This window comes from Giraffa tippelskirchi, chromosome 9 (genome assembly GCF_054371585.1).
Source record: "Giraffa tippelskirchi isolate mGirTip1 chromosome 9, T2T-mGirTip1v1.2.pri, whole genome shotgun sequence".
Taxonomy (NCBI): domain Eukaryota; kingdom Metazoa; phylum Chordata; class Mammalia; order Artiodactyla; family Giraffidae; genus Giraffa; species Giraffa tippelskirchi.
Window position 1 is genome coordinate 10,184,456 of NC_137283.1, and position 23,587 is coordinate 10,208,042.

Below are 23,587 nucleotides of genomic sequence, written 5' to 3' on the forward strand. Positions count from 1 at the left end.
GTGGTTGGCTTTTCTTAAATTTGTGTCCAAAGGAACTACTGTTGTAAAATTTAATTTGTGCCTTAAGAGTGCAGTCTACAGGGGAAAGCAGAAAAACAGTGTCCAGCATGGCGCTTTTGAGACCTAGCACAGGGCCTGAAATACTGAGATTATGGGGGAAAATATATTTAATATGTTGAAAACTGGTTAGATACTAACTCAGGGCCCTAAGTGGTTTTAAAAGCTACACACACAGGGCCTGGGCAGAGATGTTCACAGCAGCAGCGTTGACTTTAGCTGGGGTGAGCACGGCAGGTGACAGGTTTGCTGGGGTTCAGAGTGTCGGTGGGGGAGGAGGACCACAGGTCAGAAAGTCCTTTGGAACTTTTATGGAAATTGTGCTTGAGAGGAGGTGGGGGTGGGGCCTGAAGACCCTGGAGGCTTTTGTAACCTGGGCGCAGCCTGTGATCCGATGGATCCAGGGATGTCTTGCTGATGGTGATTAAGAAGTTGAGCGGGAGCTGGGTGAGTCTGAGGCGTGCGTGTGTGCTCCGTCACCCGGTCATGCCAGGCTCCGCTGTCCCTGGGATTTCCCAGGCAAGAATACTGGAATGAGTTGCCATTTCCTTCCCCAGGGGATCTTTCTGACCCAGGGATTGAACCTCAGTCTCCTGTGTCCCCTGCATTGGCAAGTGGATTCTTTACCACTGCTCCACCTGGGAAGGCCCTTAGTCTAGGGCAGGGAGAGCTAATAACAAAGATGGGGAGGATGTGTCCAGAGGGTGTGTGTGAACCCAGCTTGGGAACGACTGTTCTGGGGCTGCATGCCTCTTAGGGGAGACAAAGCTGAGGGTGAGGTGGGGAACAGGTGACTTGCATTGGCCTGCTCTAGGGCACTTTGGGTGTTCATGCTTGGAGGCACAAATTCATTCTGGCTCAAGTCTTTGTTACGCAGACTGGGAATGGCACACAGGACTCATCTGGGGTGTGAATGTGTGGCCACCCAGAAAGAATGATGCAGAAAGGATTCTAAAGCCTCATCGGGCCCTGCAGGAAGGAATACTGTGATCAGAGGGATCGGTGGGTGGGTGGGGAGGCAGAACCCCGGATAGGGACCTGTGTCTAATGTGAAGTTGTAGAGAGGGGTGAAATAGGCAAGTCCTCTTACTTCCTTCATTTCTAGTCAATCAAAGAAAAATTGCCAAGGATTTGGGCAGAAAGTGGAAGGTTCTGGAAGGCTGCTACTGTCTTTGGTAACCAAGGAAGGGGCAAGGAGCTTGTGGGCCTCAGAGGCAGGGAAATGTGGGGCTGTGGGGCCCCAGAATGCCCTCCTTCTGCCCCTCCTCTCTCTGGGTAAAGGTACCGTCATCTCTCACCAAGAGGATTTTCTTCTCAGGGTTGGGGTGAGGGGTAAGGCTGCGCCCCTCTGGAGCTGCCTACCTGAGCGGAGAACTTTCCCAAAGTTCCAGTCCAAAACCCTCGGGGAAGGGGACTCTCGGGCCTGCAGCTATGGCACCCGGAGCCCATGCAGGATCCTGGACCCGCCTGCACGCACCTTGGCCTTCCATTCAAAGGAACAATTGCAGGAGAGAAGGATTTGGGTCCATTTTCATACTTGACAGCACTGACCCCTTCCACTCTTCATTCAAGGCCTTGAATCACAGATTTTTCTCAGCTGCTTAACTGACTGATAATTTCAGAGAACCCCTGTGAAAACAGACAGATCTTAGGGCTGTGGTCTTTTCCTCCCTCCCTTCAGAGCTATGTTTTTTTTTAATTCTTATTGGCGTATAGCTGATGCACAATATTGTTAGCTTTTGGTGTACAGCACAGTGAATCAGTTATACACATACGTGTATCCACTCTTTTTTTAGTCTTTTCCCATATAGGTCATTCCAGTGTGTTGAGTAGAGTTCCCTGTGCTATACAGAAGGTCATTATTAGTTATCTGTTTTATGTGTGTGTGCGTGCTCAGTCACTTCAGTCGTGTCCAACTCTGTGGACCCTGTGGACTGTAGCCCACCAGGCTTCTCCGTCCATGGGATCCTCCAGGCAAGAATACTGGAGTGGGTTGCCGTGCCCTCCTCCAAGGGATCTTTCCAACCCAGAGATCAAACCCAGGTCTCCTGCCTCTCTTGCATTGCAGGTGGATTCTTTATCGATAAGCCACTGGGGAAGCCCCATTTTATGTATAGCAGTCTGTATATGTTAATCCCCATCTCCCAATTTATCCCTCTCCCTCCTCACCCCCCTGGTAACCATAAGATTGTTTTCTACATCTGTTACTCTGTTTCTGTTTTGTAAATAAGTTCATTTGTACCATTTTTTAAAATTCCACATGTAAGCGATACCATACAATATTTGTGCTTCTATGTCTGAGTTACTTCACTCTGTATGACCTCAGGGTTGTGTTTTTTAACAAAATATTTTCTCTATGCTGGGTAAACAAAGCAAAGGTTCTGCAAATGTTACAAAGATCACACTGAAATAATGGAGGTTGCCATGGCCTGTACCACTAACCTGAACCTTCCTGGATTTTGGGCAACAGTGGGTTCTAGTCCTGGCTTCCCTGCCCACCCACAGGTGCTGTAGACCAGGGTGCTGGGTGGAGGCAGGAGTCAGCCTGGATCTCACCCCTGGTACTCACCCCAGTGTGACCATGGTCAGGCCCCCCAAATCTCCGAGCCTGGGGAGATTTGGCTTAGAGCATTTCCCTTGCTCTGTAAATTTTAGCCCAACCATCTTACTTTCTGAAATCCTTTCTATTTTAGTAATTCTGAGAACATATTCAGAGAGATATTGTGTGTCTGCAGTAAGAAATTGTGCAACCACAAACTGGGTGACTTAACAGAAAGCTGTTCTCCCATGGTTCAGGAGCATCCTCCCCATTTTTTCCAGATCTCCCCAGAGATCTCCATTATTCCTTTCTTAAGTGTCTCTCTAGAAATTCTCCCAATAGATCAAATCAAATATATATCCGTTCACTAACCTGTCCTCAGACTCTCCAAGTTGTTCTACAGATTGTTCTCCAACTGGCTTTATTCACCTTCATTGCATATTTTGACATCTCTTCCTTTGGATCTGCCGTATTTATTCTTAACAATGATAGTGTTCTATTCTGAATGGTAAATTCTTTATATAAATGTCTCCACTTGTTGGACACTTGAATTTGTATCCTTTTTGCTTTGACAGACAATGAGGCAATTAATATCCTCATGTCCTTGAATGAAATATGTCTGTAGAATAAATCCCAAGCAGCTGTGTGAAAAGCTTGTGTATTTCTATAGAGAGAAGCTGCACCTCTTAAATCTTGTCATCAGCTGTATGTGAGAGTGATTCTCCATCCGTAATCTTGCTGCTTAGGGTGTTATTAAACTATTTTCCGGGGTTTTTGATGTACAGAAGTTTTAAACTTTTAATGAATTCATGGCTATCACTGTGTGGTTTCTGCTTTTGGTATCATTAGAATGGCATTCTCAAATGTGAAGATTATTTAGGATTTTTTATTGCATTAAAGCCTTTTCAAATTTATGTAATTTGAGAATAAAAATACAGAAAGGTTACAATGAAAAGGTGGGATTAGGTCTCCCTCCTCCACCCTGTATCCCAATAAAGGTAATTTTATTTCTCATGCATCCTTCCAGAATTTCTTTATGCATATATAAGCAAATGCAAATATATATATTCTTATTTAGCTCTCCCCTCTTTTAAAATTTTGCATAAAATGGAGTGTAATGTATACACTATCCTGCATTTGCTTTGTGCAAATATATTTTACAGATTATCCCAGACCAGTAAATACAAAGCATCTTCACTCTTTTTTTTTTCTTTCTTTTTAAAGAAAGTGCATAGTTCATTGTGGGGGCGGCTGCACTATAATTTATTAAACCAGTCCTCTGCTGATGGCCATTCAAGTTGGTCCCAGTCTTTTATTATTATAAACAATTAGACAGTGAATAATGTCATACATCTACCATTTCCTGTGTGTGCAATCAGTTTGCAACATTGATTCCCAGAAGTGGAACTACTAGGGCAAGGGCCCTGTGTGTGTGGCACTTGATTAGATCTGACCAAGTTTCCTCCTGGGGCAGTTGAGGATAATCTGAAACCTGTAGCTGTATTTTCTCTTAGGGCTTTTTTTTTTTTCCTCAACGCTTTTTAAAAAATGAGAAATTTGCATCTAAGCAAAGGCACAGATTTTAAGGGTCCTGTTCAGTGAGCTTGGATGAGTGTAGGTACCTGTGTGACCCCACCCCAATCACCGCAGAGAATATTCCATCTCCCAGAAAGTGCTCTCATCCCCCTTTCCAGTCAGTAACCCTCCCCTCCTTCCCTGGGTAACTGCTCTTCTGCTTTCTTAGATTTGCTAGTTCTAGAGCATCAGCCAAATAGAATCCCACAGTATATAGTCTTCTGAGTCTGGGTTCTCTTGCTTAGCATAATGTTCTTGAGGTTCTTTACATTGCTGTGTGTGCCAGCAGTTTCTTTACACTGCCACGGTGTCTTTTTGACACTAGCATTTTTTGTTTTCATTGACTTAGAAGGAATTTTCGTGTATGATGTGTATTTGTTTTCTATAGCTGCCGTAACAAATGTCCACAAACTTAGTGGCGTAAAACCATGCAGACTGATCATCTCACAGTCTGTTGGTGAGAAGTCTGGTTCCCGTGGCAGGTTTCACGAGGCTGAAATCAAGATGTTGGCTGGCTAGGAGGGTCTGCCCAGAATCCTTTTCTAAGCTGATTTGTGTTGTTGGCAAGATCCAGTTGCTTGCAGCTGTAGGACCGAGCTTCCTGTTACCCGACTGTCACCCAGGAGCCTGTCTCTCTTTCCAAGGCCACCTACATTCCTCCCCGTTGCCTCTGCTCCATCTTCGAGGCACAAAGCAATGGGGTTAGTCTTTTTCAGGTTTCATGTCTGCTTCTGCATCTCTCTTGCCTTCTGCTTCTCCAGCATCTTTCTGACTCTAGCCGGATAAGTTTTTCTGCTTTAGAGGGTTAATATAATTAGATTGGGCTCACCTAGATAAGGGCTTCTCTGGAGAAGGAATTGACAACCCACTCCAGTGTTCTTGCCTGGAAAATCCCGTGGACAGAGGAGCTTGGTGGGCTATAGTCCATGGGCTCACAAAGAGTCAGACATGACTGAGCCACTGAACACGCACAGGTGTCGCTAGTAGTCAGGAATCCGTCTGCTAATGTGTGAGATGTTAAGAGACGAAGGTTTGATCCCTGCATGGGGAAGATCCCTTGGAGGAGGAAAAGGCAACCCACTACAGCATTCTTGCCTGGGAAATCCCAATCCATGGAGTCCCCAAAGAGTCAGACCCCACTGCGCGACTAAACAATGACAACAACAAAACAACCTTGATTACATCTATTGTACAAAGGCCCTTTTGCCACATCATGTAATGCACTCACAGGTTCTGGTGGTTGGGGCATGGGCATCCTTGGGGTGTGAGTATGTGTGTCCATTATTTGGCCTACCAAATAGTATGCATTAGAAATTTAACTTCCAGGACTTCCCTGGCAGTCCAGAGGTTAAGACTCCTCACTGCCATTGCAGAGGGTGCAGGTTTGATTCCTGGTTGGGGAACTAAGATCCTGCATGCCAGGCGTTGTGGCCAAAAAGAAAAATGAACATCCTTTCCAGATACTGTGCCAGTTTTACCAACGATTCATTCTTTCCCTGTCTATTTTAAGAGCTACCTTTTTCATACATGGAATTCTTTTATATTGTATGTTTACTTCTGGATATTTTTTTTTGTTCCACAGGTCTGCTTGTTTTCATGTTAATATCACACTTTTAAAACTTAGTTGAGTTTTATAAATACATCTAAAAATGTTAGAAAAGATTTTCTCTTTATACTTCTTTTATTAAGAATATTTTGGCTAGTCTGTCCTGTTTATTCTGAGATGAACTTGAAAATTCTTGCATTAATTTCTTTAAATATCCTGATTTTTAATTGGAATTTTTTTGGAAAGCACATTAATTAATTTAGAGAGGATGTGATATTTTGTTATAGTGAATTTTCCCAAACAGAAACATGTTATGGGGAGAGAGGTGGATTGGGAGTTTGGGATTGACATGTACACACTGCTGTGTTTAAAATAGATAACCAACAAGGACCTACTATATAGCACAGGGAACTCTGCTCAATATTCTGTAATAACCTAAATGGGAAACAAATTTGAAAAGGAATAGATACACGTATATGTATAAATGAATCACTTTGCTACATACCTCCTGAAAGTAACATAACATTGTTAATTAACTGTGTGTGCTTAGTCGCTTAGTTGTGTCCGACTCTTTGCAACCTCATGGACTGTAGCCCACCAGGCTCCTTTGTCCGTGAGGATTCTCCAGGCAACAACAGTGGAGTGGGTTGCCATGCCCTATGCTTCAATACAAAATAAAACTAAAAAAAGAAGCATGTTGTGTATTAAAGTTTAAAATTCAAGACTATCTTTTGAGTAAAGTTTTGTTTGTTTTTTTCCACATCAGTCTTGCGATTTTACACGTGCCAGTGGCTATTTACAAAGAGATTAAAAAAAAATTCCCCCCACCCAACCAGGGATTGAACCCTGGCCCTAGCAATAAAAACACCAAATTCTAACCATTGAACTATCAGAATCCCCAAATAAAAGCTTCCATGAGAATTATATATGGACTTGCATATTTGCTTAATTAAAATTTTTCTTATTACTCTGGTTTTTCTTTGAAAGTCTATGTCTCTTCTCTCAGGTTGGACAGATACAAGGTTTTTGTTTTTAACTGAAGCATAGTTGATTTACAATGTGTTAATTTCTGCTATACAGCCAAGTGACTCAGTTATGTATATACGTATATTCTTTTTCATATTCTTTCCCATTATGGTTTATCACAGGATATTGAATACAATTCCCTGTGCTATACAGTAGGACCTTGTTGTTTAGGGTTTTCTGTCCTGTGTTAATTTTTAGCCCATAAACATCAAATTGTAAAGTAATATGAACATAACTGACCTTCCCAGGAGTCCTGTTTCTGCTTTTCTCCTCACAGTGAAACGTTCCATCAAGAATTTTTTTTTTTTTACATAGTGAAAACTTTTATATTTGGAATTAGCCAGCTGGACTCAGTTTAGATGATCCCAATTTTGTTGGCAACATCCAAAGCATCATAGTCAGGAGCCAGTCGAACATATGCCTTCTTCTCTCCATCAGGCCTGATCAGAGTATTGACCTTAGCCACGTCAATGTCATAGAGCTTCTTCACAGCCTGTTTAATTTGGTGCTTGTTAGCCTTGACATCCACAATGAATACCAGTGTGTTGTTGTCTTCTATTTTCTTCATGGCTGACTCGGTGGTGAGGGGGAATTTGATGATGGCATAGTGGTCAAGTTTGTTTCTCCTAGGGGCGCTCTTCCGAGGATATTTGGGCTGCCTCCTGAGCCGCAGTGTTTTGGGCCGCCTGAAGGTGGGTGACGTCCGGATCTTCTTTTTCTTGTGGCTGTGGACACCTTTCAACACTGCTTTCTTGGCCTTCAAAGCCTTTGCTTTGGCTTCAGCTTTAGGAGGGGCAGGGGCTTCCTTTTTCGCCTTCGGCGCCATCTTCGTGAAAAGGCTCCATCAAGAATTTAACAAAAAACATACTTTGAAGTACTGGTTAGTTGCAGGACAAGAGTGAGTCAATCTGAGATGAGTCCAGTCTTAATATGAGTGTCAGGGGAAATAGAACTTTGAATTGGCTGTATCGGCAATTCTGAACAGCAGGGATCATTTGTGGACTGAAACTACCCTGTCCCCCTCAGACAGAAACCAAGCTGCTTCATAAAATCACGTCAGAACATTTTCTTCATGCTTGCTTTGCAAGGTCAGGAGCAGTTTTGTACACTTGCATCTTGCTTTTGTGCGTCTTTGCTCTATTTGTTAAGGGAATAAGTAGGATGGAAATTTAAGGTTCTGTGTTGATGGGGAAGTTACAGAGCCACGAGATCATTTTTTCGCTGTACTCCTGTGGGCACTGAAGAGAGGATGTATGACAACCTGTGAGCCCATGTTCTATGTCAAGATATTGTGCGGAAGTAATTACATGAGAATTGAGCTCCTGAAGGCAGGTACTGCTCATCTCCATAAAGTAGATGTCTGGTGGGATAGAAAGACAGCACAGTGCTCAGAGGTGGGAATAAGACAGTGCAGGCAGTGTGGAAATTACACCCCTCCTCCCAAGAAAAAAAGAAAGAACAGCAAAGAAAGCAAATCGCAGTCCTCAGGATGAGTTCTGACTTTGGATTCTTATCCCTCACTGTCCGTGCCCACCTTCCTGTGGGAGCAGGAAGGAGTCGGTTTTAAGAATTGCTGTCTCTGGCCTCCGTTTTTGCAGTTGTCTCTACCCCCAGCTTTCCAGAGTTGATCTTGGATTGTTCACTACTTTGAGGGTGTTTTGAAAGGATTTCAGTTAAAAAAAAACAAACAAAAAAACCCCACCACCAAGAAACAAAAAAAGTAAACAAATTTGCTGTTAAGTTGTTATGTCCTACCCAGATAAGGGGCAGAGGAAAAGCCTCTTTCTCTGCCCCTTTCAGCTGCCCGGAGCCCACCCTGTTTGCAGTCTGGCTCCTGTAAGTCAGAGAACTCTTCATGTGTATACACACAATGCAACTATAATGGAGAAGAATTTTTTTTAAAAAAGAATATAGATATATACATGTATAACCGAATCACTCTGCTGTATACCCGAAACTAACACAGCACTGTAACAATCAACTGTCCTTTAATAAAAAACAAAACAGAATAAAGACACACTCACACACAAAATGAAAGCAACCCGCATCTGCTTTGTTTTCAACTTGTTAGTTTCAGAACCTCTCCAGTGCATTTGCATTTTTCTTACATCTGCTTCCTCTGTTGTTGCCAAGCAGCCCTGGCCACCTCCCCACAACTGGACCTTGAATCCTCCTAGGGATGTAGTGAAATTGAGCAAAAGCAGACTCTGCCCCTGTGAAACCGTCTTTACCTTCTAATCTTTTAGCTTTAGCCCTGCTGACAAAACTGAAAGTGCAGCAGCCTTTCCCGGCAGTCCAGTGGTTGACTTCACCTACCAGTGTAGGGGGTGCTGGTTTGATCCCTGGTCAGGGAGCTAGGGGTTACTAGTGGTAAAGAATCTGCCTCCCAGTGCAGGAGAAGTAAGAGATGCAGGTTCAATCCCTGGTCCGGGAAGATCCCCTGGAGGAGGAAATAGCAACTCACTCTAGTAGTCTTGCCTGGGAAGTCTCATAGACAGAGGAACCTGGAGGTTTATGGCCCATAGGGTAGCAAAGAGTTGGACAGGACTTAGCATGCTTCGCAGCCCAAAACAAAACGAAACATAAAACAAAAGCAATATTGTCACAAATTCAGTAAAGACTTAAAAAAAAAGGTCCGCATCAAAACAAACAAAAAAACTGAAAGTGCAGACTGTGATGGATCCACGCCTGCCAGTGTCGCACACTGGTGGGGTCTGACTGCCGCTGACTGTTTAGCCTCCACCTGCTTTCTTCAGAGTGGAGTCTCGCCCCCAAAGTCAGTCCACCTAGGTTTGGGTTCCAGCACCACCAGTGTCCCTAGGACTATGGCAAGGCACTTCCCTCTCCTTGCCTCAGTTTACCTATTTGTCAAATGGGGACACAATCAAGCCTACCTCCTGGGGCTTCTTGTAAGAAGGAAATGACGTGATGATGTAAAACACGTAGTAGGTGCTCATTACATGTTCGTTCTCAGGAGTATTGTCATTACTGTAAATTATTGCCACTGTGTTTAACAGTTTCATCCTATAAATAGACTGCTCACTTGTTAAAAAAAAAGAAAGACTCGACAGCAAAGCTCTAAGCATTCTAAGGCAACGATCTAAAGCATTCTTCCTTGTAATGAAGGTGTAACTGTCTATAAATCCTGCTGAGAAGCAAAAAGCTTTCTTTGTGGTTGGCAATCCCCCTTTCCCTTGTCACGTGACTCTACCAAGAAAAAGCCAGGATGTAAGAGGATGTAAACACTGGATGTCTACTCATAACATTTAGAGCTCACATAATTTCTAGAGAAAAATCAGATGTGAATCGTTTTTATTGTATTTGCAAGTACAGTGGAAACGCTTTATGTTTGAATTTCTTTAATTAAGCCCTTAAAGAGTCTCATTTTAATAACTTTTATGGTCTGATTATGAAGGCGGCATATTTTCTGGCAATTGGAAATTCAGAAAAGCTCAAGGAGGAGAATTAAAACCCTACCTAATTCCAGTGGTGAGGCTGTTAACATTCTGGCGTGTCTTCAGTACACTAGATGTGTTTAAAATTTAATTTGGGATTATATGCCTTTTTATGTAGCCTGTATCTTTCATTTACTAACGTAGCCTATCATTAAATGTTCTTTTACAACATGACTTTAAAAATAACTGTGTGGTGTTCTACCATATGGGTGTTTTATAACTGATTCAAATCCATTACACACTATGGAATATTTAGGGTTATTTCTGGTTTTTCACTGTGGCGAACATCTATGAGGCTAAGTATATCAGCCATCTAGTATATTTCTCCGGTAAGCTGGATATGACAGCTCCCACCATTTGGGGTGATTCTTTTAAATATTTCCTAGTGACCCTTTACTATTTTAATTCTTCATTCTTTTGCCTACTAGTGATGGTGATCCTGGATATCCACTGTCCATGTATTTAGCAATTACTTGTATTCCTTTGTGAATTTTCTGTCTGTGCCCTTACCCATTTTGATCAGGTTGATCCTTTCTTGCAGTGAAAAGGTATTTATAAAAGAAGGGTAACAGAAATTCCCTAGTGGTCCAGTGGTTAAAACCCTGTGCTTTCACAGCCGTGGGCCTGGTTTCGATCCGTAGTTGAGAAACTAAGATCCCACCAGCTGTGTGGTGCAACCAAAAGGAAAAAAAAAGGGAGATATTAACTCTTTGTCAGTAGTTACAGACATTTCCTGTCTCTAGTTGTCCAAAAATGGCCACTTTAAAATTATTTATTTGACATCTGGCTGGCAATATTTGAAGGAGAAACACACGTTTTTATTCTCTAATCAATTATATAAACTTTTTCTCATGGTCTCCTCTGTCATCTCTGTATAAATGAGAGTCATAGAATTTAGAGATTATTTAATGCAAAGTCTAGGTGGAATTTTTAACTTTGACTTGTTTAGCAATAACACGTCTCATTCTGGTATAGTTCTGCGTGGTGAATGCAGGAATGTAGTTCAAAAGTCCAATTAGCTCATGGGCTTAAAATAAGTCACTGGGACTTCCCCTTCCCTGTTAGTCCAGTGGCTAAGACTTTGTGCTCCCAACGCAGTGGACCCGGTTTTGATCCCTGGTTGGAGATACTAGATCCCACATGACACAACTGAGACCTGGCACAGACAAATACATAAATATTTTAAAAATAAAATAAGCCACCACTTCTATCTGCTTGGGTTGGCTTCCCTGGCCCCCAAACCCCTTGCCACGGTTTGAAATGATACAAACAATAGCGATTATTCTCTATACAATGATTGTGCTGGTCAAGAAGGCTCTTGATAGATTGTACTTCCCCACAGGTGCAGGGCCTTTGCAGCCACCTGAAGTGTCATCATTTTTAAGACTTTCCCCACTGCCTTACCTTTCCTGTTGCCATCTTGAGAGGAGAAAATTCTAAGGGACATCGCTTCTGATCCCCACTTTTTTTTTTTGGCCACAGCGTGTGGCATGCAGGATCTTAGTTCCCTGAGCCGGGATCAAACCCATGCCTCCTGCAATGGAAGCAGTCTTAACCACCGGACCACCAAGGAAGTCCCTGATCCCCACCTTTTCCCTGCCTCCTTGGCAGCTGCTTCTCGAGGCTCTGCGAGGCCTCTCCTGTCCACTACCTTGGTGCAGCAAGCACGTCCTGAGGCCCCATCAGGAGGGCAGGGCTCCAGGCCACACCAGAGAGAATCGGTAACAAGCAGCCCTCTGGGTCTGGCATTCTAATTCATTACCCAGCAAATATTTAAGTACCCATTCTGTGCTAGGGCTACCAAATGAATGAAACAGGAGTCATGAAAGAAGTAAGGGCTTCCCAGGGGACGCAGACACGTAAGTGGGCAATAGCAATCTCAGGGACAAATACTTCGAGGCTTTTAGGACCTTTAGAGACAGTAGAAGGACTCTCAACTCCTTGGATGAGTAGGCGATGCAGTACAGGGTCAAGGGCAGAAACATGGAACTGGGGTCAGAACTGGGGACGCCCATTAGCCCATCCTTAAGCAAGTGACTTGAACCTCTTGAGCCTCAGTTTCCTCATCTGAACAGTGAAAATGGTGCCTCCTTCTGAGCTGCTGCGATGGGTAAATGAGAGAGTAATGCTTGTGGCGGTTGTGGGAAGAGCTGCCACTTATCTAGTGCACACCACCTGCCAGTTTCATGTCGTCTTTTTTAAAAATTTGTTTATTATTTATTTTGGCCGCCTTGGGTCTTCGTTGCTGCATTGGGTCTTCATTACTGCGCATGCAGGGGTGGGTGGCGCAACTCTCTAGTTGCCATGCCCAGGTTCCCCATCGCAAGGGCTTCTTTTGTTGCAGAGCACGTGGGCTCTAGGCACTTGGGCTCCAGTAATTGTGGTGCATGGGCTTAGTTGCCCCACAGCTTGTGGAATCTTCCTGGACCAGGGATCGAACCCATGTCCCCTGCGTTGGCAGGCGGATTCTTAACCACTGGACCACCAGGGAGGTCCTTCAGGTTGTCTTGTGCATGGAAGCTCCCTCCTTCCTTACAGCCTACCGGGTCATTAACACAGAATAAATGGAATCGTCTGGCCACTGCTCCTGAGTTCAGAAAAGAACTGAGAAAGAAACCGTTTCCGATCAGACACTCAGTCTGGTCCCTGGGTGGGGAGGGGTGTGGGCAGGGTGTGCCTGCAGCTGGTGGGAGGGGCCAGGATGAACAACCTGCCCCTTCAGACTCCCAGCGATGCAGATATGGAGAGGAAGGAAGCCGGAGCAGCCAGCCTTCCCTCGTCTCCTCACAGGATGAACCCCACGGCTTACGCTGAGCTGCTGAAAGAATCTGGCAACCAGGGTTTTAAGAATGGGAACTTCTCTTTGGCCATCAGAAAGTACGATGAAGCCATCCAGATTCTCCTGCAGTTATACCAGTGGGGGTAAGTGTTTGGATTTTCTCCCTGCCTCTCTTTTTTTTTTTTTTATGTAAAGGGGCACTCAGTCCTCTGCTTTTGTTTTTTTCTCACCTTTTAATCACACCAGCTAGTTTCACTTTCCTTTCTCCTCCCACTTTCTATTTATCTTCTCTGCAGTGGCAGTCTCAGTGCAGCTAGAGGGATTCAGGAAACGGAAAGTGAAACACAGGGGACTGTTGATAAACCTTGCAAAACTTCTCATTTTGTCTGGTTTCAACAGAGTTTCTGGAATGACCGGCTCTGTCTCCTAGCCTCTGCACTTGTCATTCATTTCATCTTGTTTATCTGTGCTATCAACTCCCTGGCCTGGCCACAGGGCAAGCCACCAGGAACTAAGGCTCACCTCCTCCCCTGCCCCTTCAGCTTCTAGCAGACCTGTTCCCGAACATTTCAGGATCACGCCCGCTTACAAATTATGGAGGACCCCAGAGAGCTTTTGTTGATGTAGTTATCAATAAAGCCTGTATTGGAACTCAAAACTGAGAAACATTTAAAATATGTATTTATTTGTTATTTTAAAATATCAGTAATAAACCCATGACATGCTGACACAAGCAGTGTTTTTATGAAGAATTACTTTTCAACACCAAAAATTTAGTGAGAAGAGTTTTACATTTTACGTATTTGCAAGTCTCTTTAATGTCTGTCTCAGTGGAAGACATCTGGCTTCTCTTGAGTCTGTTATGACATCACACTCCCAGTAGCCTCTGGAAAATTCCCCAACCACATGTGAGAGAAGGATTGTGAAAAAGGCACCTACTGTCTTGGTATTATTGTATTAGTTTCCTGTTGGTCCTGTAAGAAATGACCACCAACTTCGTGAATAAAACCATACACATTTCTGATCTTGTGGTTCTGGAGGTCAGGGGTCCAAAATGAGTCTTGTGAGGCTAAAAAGCAAGGTGTTGGTTGGCAGGGCTGGTTCCTTGGGGAAAGTGAAAGTGAAGTCGCTCAGTTGTGTCTGACTCTTTGCGACCCCATGGACTGTAGCCTACCAGGCTTCTCCATCCATGGGATTTTCCAGCAAGAATACTGGAGTGGGTTGCCATTTCCTTCTCCAGGAGACCTTCCCAACCCAGAGATTGAACCCTGGTCTCCCTCATTGTAGGCAGATGCTTTACCATCTGAGCCACCAGGGAAGCCCAGTTCCTCGGGGAGGAGCCTCCATTTCTTTGTCTCTTTCACCCTTGAGTGGCTGCCTGTATCCTTGGCTTGTGGTCCCTTCCTGCATCCTCCTCAAAGCATGTCATTCCAGTCTCTGCTTCTGTCATCACATCTCCTTCTCCTCCTCCTGTGGCTGACTCCCACTTACAAGGACGCTTGTGATTGTATCCTATTCCAGATCCTAATCTCAAGATCCTTAAATTAATCCCATCTCCCAAGTTCCTTTTGCCATAAAAGAAAACATTATTCAGAAACCATTATTCAGCTAACTGCAATTGTGAAGATATTTTGACCTTGGGGACCACCTGAAGTGGTGTTGGGGACCCCCAGAGGTTATTACCACATCATTCTTTGGGGACAGCTGTAATAGAGGAAGCAGAGGTTGGCATTTGTAGGGTGTATGCAGCGTGAACTTGTACCTAGAAATGGCACTGAGTTGAGTTCCTGACACATGGCTCCCACCTCCTCCCTCCTATCGCCTGGGTGTCCATGTTGGATTGGAATTGACTGTAACTGACCTGGGCTTGTAGTTCTGTCATTCTGCCCCCTCTTGGTTCACATCAGAGCTGTGTCAGAGCTGGGCCTAGAGTGCCTCATTCGTGGGGGAAACATTGACTTCCTCTTCTGTCTTGAAAAGAAAAAGGTAGTGTCAGATTGTGGTGGTAGACTGACCACATGGTGAGTACTCACATCTCAACGCCACCACTTAGCAGATGCATGACAGCTAAAGGGACACCTGCATGCACCCTCATGTATTGCCTTTCATGGGACCTTCCTGATACAGTTCCCGGTGTCCATCACCTGTCACCTGCCTTCCTGCTGCTGACACAGGGCTTGTGGTCCACGAGCAGGTGTTCTGGGGAGAAGGGGATGGAGGGAAGCAGGATTGGGTAGGGATGGGATGGTGTCTCCACTGGAGTCAGCTGCAGCCTGGGTCCCCTGGGGAGCTCTGGAACTTGAGTTGTACTGCAGAACTGTCTCTTTTTAAGACAAGGAGGCTGACCTTTCTGATACCTGTGTCAGTCAGTCACCAGCTGGTAGGCTGTCTGGCCCCCAGGAATTGTCCAAGGGAGTGGGGCGATTAGTCAGCTCAGGCTGCAATAACAAACTGCCACTGACTGGGTGGAGTAAACAACAGGAATTTGTTCCTCACAGTTCTGCAGACTGGGAAGTCCAAGGTCCGGGTGGCGGCCAGTTCAGTTCCTGGTAAGTGCCCCCTTCCTGTTTGGTGGATGGCCACATTCTCCCCGTGTCCTCCCATGGTGGAGAGAACAGCAGCACTCTGATGTCTCTGCTTATAAGGGCACTAATCCTATCATGAGGGCCCCGATCTCCTGACTTCATTTAAACCTAATCACCTTCCCGAAGGCCCCCGCTCCAAATACCATCATTCTAGGGGCTGGCGATTCAACATATGAATTTGGCGGGAACACAGTCCATAACGGGGGTATTACTTCCTGGGGAGAAGGCAGCTCCCGTTAGGATGAGGATAAAGGGGGCTCAAGGAGACCCTAGCTGCAGCCCACACTCATTCCTGCTAGGATTGGCTGTACTGGCCAGGGTGTCCCGGCTGGACACTTGGTGTCTACTACACTGTGGTCACAGCTCCCTTGTCAGTTACCTTCTGACCGACTCACCACCTCTCCTGAGCTTCTGGGCCCTGATACTTCACGGAGAGAAACTAGATACAGAAAGCCCTGCGGGTAGGGACAGAGTAGAGGAGATTTTTACTTTGCTTAATTTTTTTTGTGGGTAACTGTACTACCTAACTTTTCTATTTGTATTATTTTTTACAATGAAAGTAGTTGAAAAAAGGAAGCATAAGCCTTGCTTTTCCACCTTGTGTGTCTTGAATTAAACAGCAGTTGGGCTCCTGTTGACTTTTTATGGTATATTTTGTGTTTTGCTTCTTCCAACTTGGTTTCAGCGATAACCTTGCAACAGTATGACCTCTAGACCCAAGCCAGTACTTTGACCACCTGATGTGAAAAGCTGACTCACTGGAAAAGACCTTGATGTTGGAAAAGATTGAGGGCAAGAGGAGAAGGGGGCAGCAGGGATGAGATGGTTAGATAGCCTCACTGACTCAATGGACATGTATCTGAGCAAACTCTGGGAGATAGTGAAGGACAGGGAAGTCTGGCATGCTGCAATTCATGGGGTAACAAAGAGTCAGACATGACTTAGCGACTGAACAACAAAGAACCAGGCAGGAGGGGCCCTGACCTGCTGTGTTTTTGAGGCCCGATTTTGCCTTACTCCAGCTGTACCCTCCCCATGGAGGGAGTCTGGGGCAGGGGCTTGACCCACTCAGAGCCTTGCTTCCTTCCACCAAGACCCCAGAATTCCTGTCCACGGCCCCTGCTCCTAGCATCTGCACGGGCCTCTTACCCGCAGCCCGGTTCTCAGAGTGCTTTCTAAGGTTAGGGGTGAGGACTGAGCTTGGACATCACATCTCCTGCGATGCAGGATGAAGGCTGAGATGGAAAAAGAAGAGGGAGTAGTGAGGGGCACCAGCCTGGCTCACCTGGCCCTGAAAGAGTGTCTGTAGTTTTAAATTTGAAGCTTGCCTTTCTGATTTAATTAATTTAAATTTACATGGCTGTATGTGATCTGTGGCCACTGTATGGGACAGGGAAGACTGGCCACACGGCGTGGGTGCCTCCTGTTGCACTCTGGCCCTGGGCCCCTTCCCATTTGGGTGGCCCTGCCTATGTAATAGAACAGTGCTCATCCAGCATCTTTCACGGGGCCTGTGGGGACAGTGTGGTCATGCGTTTTGAGGAGCTCTGCCTTCATTCAGCATGCACATGTATGTGCAGTGGCTCCCACGGTGTCTGGACTTTGTGAAGGCTCAGTGAGAACTCCCAATGTCTCCACCCTGAGGACCAGTTGTCCTTTTTACAGCATCTTCACCTGTGGACTCTAAGGGATAAAAGTCCTGTGGAGATCAAGAGGAGGTGGACTCGGAGGTGTTGAGAACGTTTGTCATGAAGAGGTGGGAGGAGAAGATTTGGGAGTGAGGAAGGGCGACTGGGACATTGCAAATGACCTAGCCTTTGTAGGCTGTGAGGGTCAGATGTTCTAGGTATAATTGGGACATTTCCTGCTGAAACCCCATCACCATGGCAAAAATAATCAGCATCAGAACTGTGGCCTTCAAGGACTGGGTTCTGTATTTGCAAGACAATACAACTATTTACTGACTACCAGTTGGTCCTTTCCCACAGGGTTCCCCCCAGGGACTTGGCTGTGCTGCTGTGCAACAAATCCAACGCATTTTACAGCCTTGGGAAATGCAACGAGGCCTACGTGGCTGCCAAGGAGTGTCTCCAGTGGGATCCGACCTACGTAAAGGTAGGTTGACTGTGGACGCTGCAGCTGCTGCCTCCTTCCCTTCCTTGTTGTCTGTTTTGTCTTTATTCTTCCATCTCTCACGTTTATTTTTGGTGATGTTGGCTGCGAGGCATGTGGGACCTTGGTTCCCCGACAAGGGATTGAACCCGCACTCCTTGCATTGAGAGCTAGCAGTCCTAAGATGGATTGCCAGGGAAGTCCCTGTGTTTTTAAAATGGAAACATTAGGAGCGCTTCTCATTCAACTGTCTTTGCACTGTAGACAGATGTGCACAGTATCTGGAGGAGCGTAGGAAGGATGGTGGCCAAGTGTTGAAAGGCGTTTGCAGGGGAGAGTGGAGCCAGGCCTATTGGTGGATTCAGTCCAGTGGAGGTCTCGATGGAGCTCATTTTGTTCTGATGTATTTATACCAAAATTCATAGTCTCTGCATGTTCTTTGCTGTTTGCAGGTTTCAGTTTGTCTCCTTCGTGGCTGTAAGAATTCCCCGCGAGAGGGGTTTTATGGTGATCCTTACTTCTTGGAGTTTCTGCTTCTAATCAAAGAAAGAAGTCTCCAGGAAGGCTTCTTTCTGCATCTGTTGAATCTCAGATGCCTTCATCTCAAAAGAATCCTTGTGTCAAAGTGTCACATTTTGGGGTGATGTATTCTGGTCCCCTTCACCTCCCTCCAAAATAAAAGGTGAAACTTAGGTCTGAAAAAGGCAAAGAAATGGGAAATTCTGTACCAGTTTACTTGGCTGCTTGCTTCCTTTTTCTGACTGTCATCTAAGCTTTTAGACTTTTTCAAATGCAAACAAATCAGTAAATAATCAGAGGTTTGGTGAAGTTGAATTTCACCAAAATTTAAGTTGAATTTCAGGTGCTTGCTTTTTTTTAAGTGTTTATTTATTTGACCGCCTTGGGTCTTCCTTGTGGCACTTGGGATCATCCTTGCATCATACAGGATCTTTCGTTGCAGCACACGGACTTCCCAGTTGCAGTGCATGGGCTTAGTTGTCCTGGAGGATGTGGGATCTTAGTTCCTTGACCAGGGATTGAACCTGCTTCCCCTGCATTGCAAGGCAGGTTCTTAACCAGTGGACCATCAGGGATGTCACAGGCGCTTGCTTTTTTTTATGAACCCAGTTGGTGAACACTTTGTATTATTTTAGACAGAAAATTGTTTTGGTAGCCTCTGATACTGATTCATTTCAGTGGTCAAAGTGGGGAAGGCAATATGGATCATTTTGTCCCTTCTCAAGAGCTTGACAGTTTGCATACAGGCAAAACTAGACCATTTTCCTCCATTAATCATTGTAATTTTCCTCTCCCTACAGAAAGCAAAAGAAATTTTGGGCCTCTGGTGTATATTGCTTGTAATATGGAGCTGAGTGAACCTCAGTGCTTGCCATTTCCATTGGAAATTGTGTTTACTTCAATTGAAAGGAGCAGGGAACAGCTCCTGTGTTGACATGACAATCTCATTCTTTTCCAGAACACTCTAGTTGTAGGACTACATGGTTTCATTTCTCCCTTCTTGCTCAGGCTGTGTTTTAAGGCACAAATACATAAACCACACATGTCATTGGAACCAGGCCCGCTCCCTTCTCTCTGGTTCTTATGTTTGTGCCCAGCCGGTTAATCATGTCCAACTATGGCACTGTAGACTGTAGCCACCAGGCTCCTCTGTCCATAGGATTTCTCAGGCAAGAGTACTGGAGTGGGTTGCCATTTTCTCCTCCAGAGGACCTTCCTGACCCAGGGATCGAACCTGCGTCTCTTCTGCATCTCCTGCAACGGCAGGCGATTCTTTATCACTGAGTCACCTGGGAACAGAGGACACCAGCTGGCTCCTATGTTACATGCTGTATGTGTGATGGACTTGAAAGGGATTTTTTTCTTGCCAGTTACCACTTGATAGGAGCATTGTGGCATGGAATCCAATGTGGAAAGCCTATATCCAGAGCTTGTTAGAAATCTGTGTTTACTTGGAAATCACTGTTTACCTGTAGTCTGTTGCCTCCGATCCTCAATCTTGCCTTGCCTTCAGCAGCAGTTTGGAAGAGATGGGCATGTTAACAGTTCTGTTTTTTTTCATTGCAGGGGTACTACCGAGCTGGTCGTTCCTTGCTGGGGTTGCGCCAGCCTTATGAAGCTGCTCGCATGTTTTTTGAGGGTCTACGGCTCGTGAGGAGCAGCCAGGACAAGACCCAGATTGCTGATTTCTTGGTGGCAGTCTTCACCACGATGGCCAGTAAGTCGGGACTGGGGGAGGCCTGCCCTCCTTCTTTCTTTTAAAGGCCTTGTGATTGTCTTTGAATGGCTCCTGGGGACTCAGGTTTCTGGGGAGATAATTACAGGGTGTTTTTCCTTGTGGCTTCTTTATGCAGTTTGAATGAAACTTTACAGTGGAAAACACATGGGAAGCTTTGATGGCCCAGGCCTTTGTGAAAACAACTTCATCTTTTTGTACAAATCACTTAAAGCTGTCCCAGTTTTCCAGTTTTGTTGCAGACTTCTTAAGCTTTCTGTGTTGCTAGCCATAGGGCTGTCCTTACTTATAGTATATGTTTTACATGATTTTTGCATGTATTTCTCCAGTATGTCAAGAAGTGTTCCTGTTTGTCATGAAAACAGTCTGAAGGGGCTGAGGGAGGGTCCTTCGGAAGCTGACGGTCTGCTAGGAACACACCCGGGTGGGGGTGGGCATGTGGGGGGAGGTGGTGATTTGCATCGATCATTAGGTTATTAGTCTGAAGACCTGGCCTGTGATATGGCTTTGCCCGTGTCCTGGAGCTGGCAAAAACAGACAAGTATGAAACATAATACGAAAAATTCCCTGCCAGGGACAAAGCAGTTCTTTCCCTGGGTATCACAGCACGGTCTAAAGTTCTACCCATGTCCAGGCTGTGGTTTTCAAATACTGCTTTTGATCAAATTTAAGATTGCACTCATTTAAGATGTGCCACTATTTTTAAATTTTATTATTATTATTTTATCTTTTGACCACGCCACACAGCAGGTGGTATCTTAGTTCCCCAACCAGGAATTGAACCTGTGCCCCTTGCAGTGGAGGTGGAGTGGGGAGGGAGGGGGGTCTTAACACCTGGATTGCCAGGGACATCCCTGTCCCACTAATTTATGTTCTGCTGTTGAGACAGCATCAAGAGCAACACATGTCCCGATTCTAGAAATGGTAGAATGTAAGCACTGACATATGTTAGAATTGCAGGAAAATGGTCCCGGCTTTCAGAAACAGGTAAATGGTACATTTGACTGACACGGATCCAACCGTTCCCGTTTCGATTGTGGGAAAGCAACTTCTGTTATCTGCGGAGGAGATCCTACAGACTTTCGGCAAGCTTGGCACAGAGAGGGGGTGAGAGCAGTGTCAGGTGGTAGGTGGGAAGTAGTTAGAGGTGGGCTTAGCCGTGTCTCCCAGTAGAGACGTCAGTGTCCAGACAAATGCTAAGGGATCACAGCTCTCCCATCTGCCTTTTGCTGACAGTGACTAAAGCCTGCTTCCCTTTCCTCTGAGCCTGTTGGCTTGTCCCATTCACTACACGCCCTCATTGTTCTCTATGTCTTTTTAAAACTTAATTTAATTTAATTGTTTGTTTATTGTGGTTGCAATGGGTCTTTGATGCTGCTGCTGCTAAGTCACTTCAGTCGCGTCCGACTCTGTGCGACCCCATACGCGGCAGCCCACCAGGCTCCCCCGTCCCTGGGATTCTCCAGGCAAGAGTACTGGAGTGGGTTGCCATTGCCTTCTCCGCTTCGATGCTGCGTGCGGGCTTTTTCTCGTTTTGTTGAGTGAGGGCTGCTTTTTGTTGCGAGGCCTGGGCTTCTCACTGTGATGGCTTCTCTTGTTGCGGAGCACAGGTTCTAGGTGTGTGGGCTTCAGTAGTTGCAGCACAGGGGCACAGTAGTTACAGCATTCGGGCTTAGTTGCTCTGCAGCATGTGGAATCTTCCTGGACCAGGAATTGAACCCATGTCCCCTGCATTGGCAGCCGGATTCCCATCCACTGTACCACAAGGGAAGTCCTCCCTTTGTGTCTTTTATTTTTTATTTATTTATTTATTTTTTTAAATTAATTTATTTTCTATTTTTTAACTCTACAATATTGTATTTGTTTTGCCATACATTGACATGAATCCACCATGGGTGTACATGTTTTCCCCTTCCAGAACCCCCCTTCCACCTCCCTCCCCATCCCATCCCTCCAGGTCATCCCGGTGCACCAGCCCCGAGCACCCTGTATCTGGGGCTTCTGTGGCGGTCCACTAGTTAAGACTCGGCACTTCCAACACAGCGGGTACAGGTTGGATCCCTGGTTGGGGAACTAAGATCCTACATGCCGCATGGCACGGCCAAAAAATAAAAAAGTGTACAATCCAATGGTTAAAAAAAACTAATAGCACTGCTCTGTCAGAAGCCAGACCAGAGTTTGGGAATTCCAGACAACTGACTCTTTGGTGTCTCAGAAATCTGGATCCTGAGGGAGCAGTTAACAGGACTTCTTAGGACAGCGCAATCCTGTCTTTTCTACTGTTTGGAGGATGACTGTTTGCCCTGGCCCATTTCTAAATTTTGAAAAATATATTTATGAAAATCGTGTATCCTGTTTATACACTGTATGTTTGTTTTGCTATTTGGCTACTTATTTGTGGAAATTGATAACTTTAGAGGAGGGACCCTGTTATACTGGCCCCTGACCTGTCCCACTTGGATATTCTCATCCACAGGTTTGCAGGGTCATGAGAGGCAAAATGTTGATGGGCCTCTAGGTTGAAAGAATGCAAACTGACTAAAAGAGCTGCTCAATCTGGCTTCGCTCTTGGTTTTGTCATGAATTAGCTGCATGATAAGCCACAAAGCTTGACCTCATTTGTCACAGCTTCTCACTGTTGGATGAAAATAATATTTGTCACATTTTTCGTAAAGGAAGTGAGTTTAATAACTTCCCTTAAGTGCCCACTTCCTCCTCCATAAATGGAGCTAGTAGGCACTGCCTTATTAGTTTGTTTGAGGAATTAATACAACGTATATCACTGGGCTCAGCAAATAGAGAAGCTTTTATGTAATAGCTCACAATAAACTGTCTTAAGGGACTGACTTTCACCTGAACTTAAAATAATTGCCACTTCAATTATATAGGACTTCATGCTTTGAAAAGACCCTTCTTTGTTAATTTAAAAAATTTTTATCTCCTTTTTGGAGGTTACTTTCCATTGATAGTCATTACAAAATTACTGTATTCCCCATGTTGTACAATACATCCTTGAGTCTATCTTATACCCAATTGTTCATGCCTCCCACTCCCATAATCCTCTATGGCCCCTCTTTTTTTTTTTGGCTGCTTGGGATGGAACCTGTGCCTCCTGCATTGAACGCTCAGAATCTTAACCACTGAACTACCAGGGAAGTCGCTCTCTTTTCTTTTTGATATTTTAAATTTATCATTTGTCTATGTGTGCCCTTAATTGGAGGACCTTTTCCTAGATGTTCTAGACTTTCCCCAAGTTAAAATTTCTAAACTCTGGAACTTTCTTTCAGGTGACCCTGTTGTTTTGCAGAGTTTCTCGCCCAGCTTTGATCATATTTTCACTACTGGATCTACTGGATTCTCCAATGAAGTGTGGCAATCTGTAATAGAAAAGTTGGCAAAGAAAGGATCATGGCATGTAAGTAAAAGGAGATAGCTCTCTTGGGAGGAAAGGCAAATTGAATTTCTTTAGTTTGATTAAATTTCTTTCTCTCTGCTGGCACTGGGGGATTATAATTCAGTACTTGTTTATCTTGATGCCAAAGTAACTTTTTCACTGTCATGCCATTAAAGATGAAAAGTCACTGAGATAATATTAGTTCGCCAGTTTCCGTTTTTTAAGCTAGGAAAACAGTTTGTGGCAACCTCACTCTGTGCTGTGT

The 23,587-nt window shown here is 44.9% G+C and overlaps 3 protein-coding genes and 1 long non-coding RNA gene across 5 annotated transcripts in view; 2 read left to right on the top strand and 2 right to left on the bottom strand.

The window, feature by feature from the left end:
- The window catches only part of MLH1 (mutL homolog 1), a 185,518-nt gene that overhangs the window by 133,349 nt on the left and 28,582 nt on the right, over nt 1-23,587 (bottom strand). The window contains exon 2 of one of the 2 annotated variants that reach the window (XM_081527275.1): nt 14,839-14,944. The gene's annotated coding sequence lies outside the window, so the exon portion shown is untranslated. Of the gene's footprint in view, nt 1-14,838; nt 14,949-23,587 lie in introns of both variants that reach the window. The other variant, XM_081527273.1, reaches the window with a different exon arrangement.
- The window catches only part of LOC145520584 (large ribosomal subunit protein uL23), a 94,807-nt gene that overhangs the window by 42,638 nt on the left and 28,582 nt on the right, over nt 1-23,587 (bottom strand). Inside the window, exons 2-4 of the mRNA XM_081527346.1 lie at nt 14,839-14,948; nt 6,984-8,103; nt 1,420-1,686 (exon numbers count right to left, since the gene is read on the bottom strand). Coding sequence (XP_081383472.1) covers nt 7,099-7,569 — 471 coding nt within the window. The 5' untranslated portion in view covers nt 7,570-8,103; nt 14,839-14,948 and the 3' untranslated portion in view covers nt 1,420-1,686; nt 6,984-7,098. The remainder of the gene's footprint in view (nt 1-1,419; nt 1,687-6,983; nt 8,104-14,838; nt 14,949-23,587) is intronic.
- Nucleotides 1-23,587, top strand: part of TRANK1 (tetratricopeptide repeat and ankyrin repeat containing 1) — a 95,635-nt gene that overhangs the window by 9,041 nt on the left and 63,007 nt on the right. Inside the window, exons 2-6 of the mRNA XM_081527234.1 lie at nt 12,989-13,120; nt 15,476-15,526; nt 17,551-17,677; nt 19,760-19,910; nt 23,216-23,343. Of these exons, the coding sequence (XP_081383360.1) occupies nt 12,989-13,120; nt 15,476-15,526; nt 17,551-17,677; nt 19,760-19,910; nt 23,216-23,343 (589 nt within the window). The remainder of the gene's footprint in view (nt 1-12,988; nt 13,121-15,475; nt 15,527-17,550; nt 17,678-19,759; nt 19,911-23,215; nt 23,344-23,587) is intronic.
- Nucleotides 1,499-8,199, top strand: LOC145520592 (uncharacterized). The gene is made up of 2 exons (XR_014064617.1): nt 1,499-1,912; nt 6,900-8,199. It is a non-coding gene; the product is annotated as an uncharacterized LOC145520592 (long non-coding RNA).